General features: G+C 45.1%; 1 protein-coding gene across 1 annotated transcript; it reads left to right on the top strand.

Annotated features, from left to right (window-relative positions):
- The first annotated feature begins 222 nt into the window (after positions 1–222).
- On the top strand, positions 223–1,922 carry cld5 (Claudin-5). Its single transcript, NM_001146383.1, is given in 3 exon segments — positions 223–598; positions 907–934; positions 986–1,922. Coding segments are annotated over 3 exon segments (318 nt in total). The 5' UTR covers positions 223–421; the 3' UTR covers positions 1,099–1,922.
- The last annotated feature ends 4,778 nt before the right edge of the window (positions 1,923–6,700 follow it).

Genomic DNA, 6,700 nt, shown 5'->3' with positions numbered 1-6,700 from the left:
TCTATCTCTCTCTCTCTCTCTCTCTCTCTCTCTCCTCATGAAATTCTTTTGTCTCTCCGCATCCGAATTCTGCCTCATCATTGGCTGATGCGGAGATGCGCTTGTCGCTGGTTGGCTCAAAGTTTATCCGCTTTGTTTTGACATATGTGTGTAACTGTAGCTCTGGACATTAGCATGCGAATAACGGTCCCATAAATGACAAACCCTGCACCCCCTTCTGACAGAGTGGATTCAGACCAGCCAGAGAGCCTATATACCTTATTAAACAGGTTCTTCTCCTAGCCTCTCTTTGATCATCTATTACAAGCCTAACATTTCTAGAGCGAATAGGAGAAAGAGATTATTTTGATATTCGAGTGGATATTAAATTACATTTGTATTCACTCTCCTCTTTCTGTTTTAAAGAAGAAAAAGGCTCACCATGCTCTCTGCATGTCTGGAGTTCCTTGGGATGGGGTTGTGCCTACTGGGCTCGCTCCTGGTCATGGTCGCGTGCGGGCTGCCCATGTGGAAGGTGACGGCGTTCATCGATATGAATATCGTGGTAGCGCAGACCATCTGGGACGGGCTCTGGATGTCGTGCGTGGTGCAGAGCACGGGCCAGATGCAGTGCAAAATGCACGACTCGATGCTTGCGCTCAGCCAGGACCTGCAGACGGCGCGCGCCCTCACGGTGATATCGGCGGTGCTGGGGGTGGCGGGGCTGGTGGTGACCATCGCTGGAGCACAGTGCACCAACTGCATCAAGACCGAATCGGTGAAAGCCAAAGTGGTGAACGCAGGTGGGGTGGTCTACATCATCAGTGGTCTATTGGTGCTGGTTCCCCTCTGTTGGATGGCCAATAACATCATAGTAGACTTCTACAACCCAGATGTGTCCTCGTCCAAGAAGAGGGAGATAGGAGCGGCCATCTACATTGGCTGGGCGGCCACAGCCCTGCTCCTTCTGGGGGGAACCCTGCTGTGCTGCTCCTGTCCCCAGGGGGCCAAGGGGGCCTACCCCAACAAATATGCCCCCACCAAGACCATCTCGGCCAATGGAGACTTCGACAAGAAACATTATGTGTAGGTGAGGAGAGGAGAGATTTACGCACATGAAAACTTGGCACGGGAGCTGGACGGACAAGTTGTCTACTTAGCCTACTGTTTGATGCCCATTGCGTATGTTATCTTTATTGTGTTTCCCTAGAACGGAGGCTTCGATGAGGGACATTATGTGTAGGCGAGATGATGTCAGGATACGTTTTTTTTCCTTTGCTTTGATTGTCATGGCGACTTCACCAAAATGTCCAACTTTTTTTCTGTGTTGTAGGCTACAACTTTGTTTAGGGGTCTGGCCATGGGTTCATTGGTCTGATGATCAGAAAAGGAAAAATTCAATTTTTTGCCAAAGGAATGGAACCCTATGCGCGCCGAGATTGTAGCTCAAGACTGACCAAGAAATTGAAACAGTTGTTGTGTAGTCTATCTATTGTGTACCATTTTTTTAAGACTTAAATCTTGTATTTGCACATGATTATTTTAAAATGTTAATGTTCATGTGGTTATCGTTTGACACTAGTCTATTGTCTCGCCAGAGTTGGCTGTCACGGTCTGTGTGCTCTGTGAATAAAGCCCATTGTTCTCCACTGGCTTTACTGTGTCTGCTTGGAAGTTTTAAATAACCACATAATGTACATGTTTGCAGAGACCGGTAATCGTTAACATGTTTAGATTCCCACACTGGACTCCTCCTTTGTAACACAGTGAATGCTACTCAGACAAATGTTCACTCATATGATGATCAAAGGAGCTTATTTGCATTTGAATGCTGTTGTATTTTATTGCATGGCTGAGTGTGTATCTATCTTTTGTCCTAGCCCTCCTTATAGTACTGGGCAATTGTTGTTTTATAATAAAAAAGAAAGTCCCAATTCACAATCTCCCTTGTGTTTCTGTGTAGTAGTATTATTGTGCATTAGGCTACTTTTATTATAATAATTATAATTATAATAGCATAATATGTGAACATCTTTATCAAGTAAAGTTCACAATACAGTTTCAGTTGCATTTGTGAAGTTTCTCTACATTGACCTTTTACCACACACCACACACACACACACATACCAAAGCCTTACACAAACATAGAGGGACTGTGTGTAATCCCAACCACAGCCAACTTAGCACACACCAGCTAGCACCTTCTGGTTCACAATGACATAAACAAGCACTGATGGATGAATGTGACTCAAAGTGACTGAATGTAAAAACACAAACTAATAACAGAGCAGTTCACAAACAATTATTACGCTTTGGCCCAAAAATGTGTCATATTTATTTGGAGAGCAGTGGGTGTGAGTCTAACAGAAAGGGAGAACTACAGTAGGCCTACAGTACTGTTCTCTGAACACAGAACAGGAAATCTCAAATGACACTGTGCGGGTTTTCACTCTTCCCTTGTAATTGATTAGGAACTCCCCCTCTCCTGGTTGTCTAGGTGTTAATTGAACACAAATTGAAAGCAAACAATAAAAACCATTAGACATTCTACCCTCCGGGAATTGAGTTTGACACCCCCTGGTATAGTGGCTAGGGGGTATTAGCTAGGAAGGTAGGGGCAGAGGATGGATTTGGGATTGGGTGTGTGCCTCTACTGAAGCTGCCTGTGCCTTGCGTCCTCTTCGGAAGGTCAGAGGTTAGGGTGGTGTCTTATCTGATGTCGTTTCCAGTCGCTATCTTGGGAGAACCACTTCCTGAACTCAGAGATGGCACCAGAGAAGAAGGCTGACGTTTTACGTGTCCCTAACTGATTGTGTTTTTGTTCGTTTCTTTGCATTGTTTGTAACTTCTTTTTTTACTTATTTTGTACATAATGTTGCTGCTACCGTCTCTTATGACCGAAAAGAGCTTCTGGACATCATAACTGCGATTACTCACCATGAACTGGCAGAATCCTTTTTTTCCTTTAACGAGTCCAACGAGCCCGACGTGAACGACATACTGCTTTCCAGGGAACAGGCCCAGATCCCCGTCATTTGCGTGAAGAGAAGGTCGGAGAAAAAGGGGCCAGGGGGCGGGCTGCCTTCTGAGAATTCGTAGGCAATCGAATAAACCCCCACTGCCTTCCATTCTGCTAGCAAACGTGCTATCTTTGGAAAATAAAATCGCTGACCTACGCGGAAGATTAAACTACCAAATGGGACATTCAAAACTGCAATATCTTATACTTCACGGAGTCCTGGCTGAACGATGACATTATCAACATACAGCTGGCTGTTTATACGCTGTATTGAAAGGATAGAACAGCGGCATCTGGTAACACAAGGGGCGGCGGACTATGTATTTTTGTAAGTAACAGCTGGTACTCTGGACCACCTTTACTCGACACACAGAGAAGCATACAAAGCTCTCCCTCGCCCTCCATTTGGCAAATCTGACCATAATTCTATCCTCCTAATTCCTGCTTACAAGCAAAATTAAAGCAGGAAGCACCAGTGACTCGATCAATAAAAAAGTGGTCAGATGAAGCAGATGCTAAGCTACAGGACTGTTTTGCTAGCACAGATTCCATCGATGGCATGGAGGAGTACATCACATCAGTCATTGACTTCATCAATAAGTGTATTGATGATGTCGTCCACACAGTGACAGTACGTACATACCCCAACCAGAAGCCATGGATTACAGGCAATATCCAAACTGAGCTAAAGGCTAGAGCTGCCGCTTTCAAGGAGCAGGTTTCTAACCCGGAAGCTTATAAGAAATCCCGTTATTCCATCCGACGAACCATCAAACAGGCAAAGCGCCAATACAGGACTAAGATCGAATTGTACTACACCGGCTCTGACACTTGATGGATGTGGCAGGGCTTGCAAACAACTACAGACTACAAAAGGAAGCACAGCCGAGAGCTGCCCAGTGGCACAAGCCTACCAGGCGCACTAAACTACTTCCATGCTCGCTTTGAGGCAAATAACACTGAAACATGCATGAGAGCACCAGCTGTTCCGGACGACTGTGTGATCACGCTCTCCGAAGCCGATGTGATTAAGACCTTTAACTCTATTCACAAGGCCGCAGGGCCAGACGGATTACCAGGATGTGTACTCCGAGCATGCGCTGACCAACTGGCAAGTGTCTTCACTGACATTTTCAAACTCTCCCTGTCTGAGTCTGTAATACCAACATGTTTTAACCTCTCTAGGGTAGGTGGCACCAAATCGTCCCACCTACGCAACAGCCAGTCTAATCCCGTGGCGCGATATTCAAATACCTTAAAAATGCTATTACTTCAATTTCTCAAACATATAACTATTTTACACCATTTTAAAGACAAGACTCTCCTTTATCTAACCACACTGTCCGATTTCAAAAAAGCTTTACAACGAAAGCAAAACATTAGATTATGTCAGCAGAGTACCCAGCCAGAAATAATCAGACACCCATTTTTCAAGCTAGCATATAATGTCACATAAACCCAAACCACAGCTAAATGCAGCACTAACCTTTGATGATCTTCATCAGATGACACGCCTAGGACATTATGTTATACAATACATGCATGTTTTGTTCAATCAAGTTCATATTTATATAAAAAAACAGCTTTTTACATTAGCATGTGACGTTCAGAACTAGCAAACTTCCGGGGAATTTACAAAACATTTACTAAATTACTCACGATAAACGTTCACAAAAAGCATAACAATTATTTTAAGAATTATAGATACAGAACTCCTCTATGCACTCGATATGTCCGATTTTAAAATAGCTTTTTGGTGAAAGCACATTTTGCAATATTCTCAGTACATAGCCCAGCCATCACGGGCTAGCTATTTAGACACCCAGCAAGTTTAGCCTTCACCAAAATCAGATTTACTATAACAAAAATGTTATTACCTTTGCTGTTCTTCGTCAGAATGCACTCCCAGGACTTCTACTTCAATAACAAATGTTGGTTTGGTCCCAAATAATCCATCGTTATATCCAAACAGCGGCGTTTTTTTCGTGCGTTCTAGACACTATCCGAAATGGTAAATCAGGGTTACGAGCATGGCGTATTTCGTGACAAAAAAATTCTAAATATTCCATTACCGTACTTCGAAGCATGTCAACCGCTGTTTAAAATAAATTTTTATGCAATTTATCTCGTAAAAAAGCGATAATATTCCGACCGGGAATCTGCGTTTCGGTAAATAGAGGGAAAAAAAGAAAGACGGGGGCGACCAGTGCACACGCCTAAGCCCACAAGGCGATAATGTGTTTCAGCCTGGGGCTGGAATGACGACCTTCAGCTTTTTCCCAGGCTCTGAGAGCCTATGGGAGCCGGGGGAAGTGTCACGTCACCGCAGAGATCCTTTGTTTTGGAAAGAGATGTCAAAGAAAGCCAATAAATGGTCAGACAGGCCACTTCCTGTAAAGGAATCTCTCAGGTTTTTGCCTGCCATATGAGTTCTGTTATACTCACAGACACCATTCAAACAGTTTTAGAAACTGTAGGGTGTTTTCTATCCATATCTAATAAGTATATGCATATTCTAGTTACTGGGTAGGAGTAGTAACCAGATTAAATCGGGTACGTTTTTTATCCGGCGGTGTAAATACTGCCCCCTAGCCCTAAGAGGTTAAGCAGACCACCATAGTGCCTGTGCCCAAGAACATGAAGGTAACCTGCTTAAATGACTACAGACCCGTGGCACTCACGTCTGTAGCCATGAAGTGCTTTGAAGGGCTGGTCATGGCTCACATCAACACCATTATCCCAGAAACCCTAGACCCACTCCAAATTTGCATACCGCCCCAACAGATCCATAGATGATGCAATCTCTGATGCACTCCACACTGCCCTTTCCCACCTGTACAAAAGGAACACCTATGTGAGAATTCTATTCAGTGACTACAGCTCAGCGTTCAACACCATAGTGCCCTCAAAGCTCATCAATAAGCTAAGGACCCTGGGACTAAACACCTCCCTCTGCAACTGGATCATGAACATCCTGACGTGCCGCCCCCAGGTGGTAAGGGTATGAAACAAAACATCTGCCATGCTGATCCTCAACACAGGGGCCCCTCAGGGGTTCATGCTCAGTCCCCTCCTGTACTCCTTGTTCACTCATGACTGCACAGTCAGGCACGACTCCAACACCATCATTAAGTTTGCAGATCACCGACAACGATGTGACAGCATATAGGGAGGAGGTCAGAGACCTGGTCGTGTGGTGCCAGGACAACAACCTCTCCCTCAACGTGATCAAGACAAAGGAGCTGATTGTGGACTACATGAAAAAGAGGTTCCGAGCACACCCCCATTCTCATCAACGGGGCTGTAGTGGAGCAGGTTGAGAGTTTCAAGTTCCTTGGTGTCCACATCACCAACAAACTGACATGGTCCAAGCACACCACGGCAGTCGTGAAGAGGGCACGACAAGACATATTCCCCCTCAGGGGACTGAAAATATTTGGCATGGGTCCTCAGATCCTCAAAAGGTTATACAGCTGCACCATCGAGAGCATCCTGACTGGTTGCATCACTGCCTGGTATGGCAACTGCTCGGCCTCTGACCTCAAGGCAGTACAGAGGGTAGTGTGTATGGCCCAGTACATCACCAGGGCCAAGCTTCCTGCCATCCAGGACCTCTATACCAGCGGTGTCAGAGGAAGGCCCTAAAAATTGTCAAAGACTCCAGCCACCCTAGTCATAGACTGTTCTCTCTGCAACTGCACA

The sequence above is a fragment of the Salmo salar genome, chromosome 11 (assembly GCF_965601325.2).
Source record: "Salmo salar chromosome 11, fSalSal1, whole genome shotgun sequence".
In the NCBI taxonomy this organism is placed as follows: Eukaryota; Metazoa; Chordata; class Actinopteri; order Salmoniformes; family Salmonidae; genus Salmo; species Salmo salar.
This window is presented reverse-complemented; position numbering and strand designations above follow the sequence as displayed.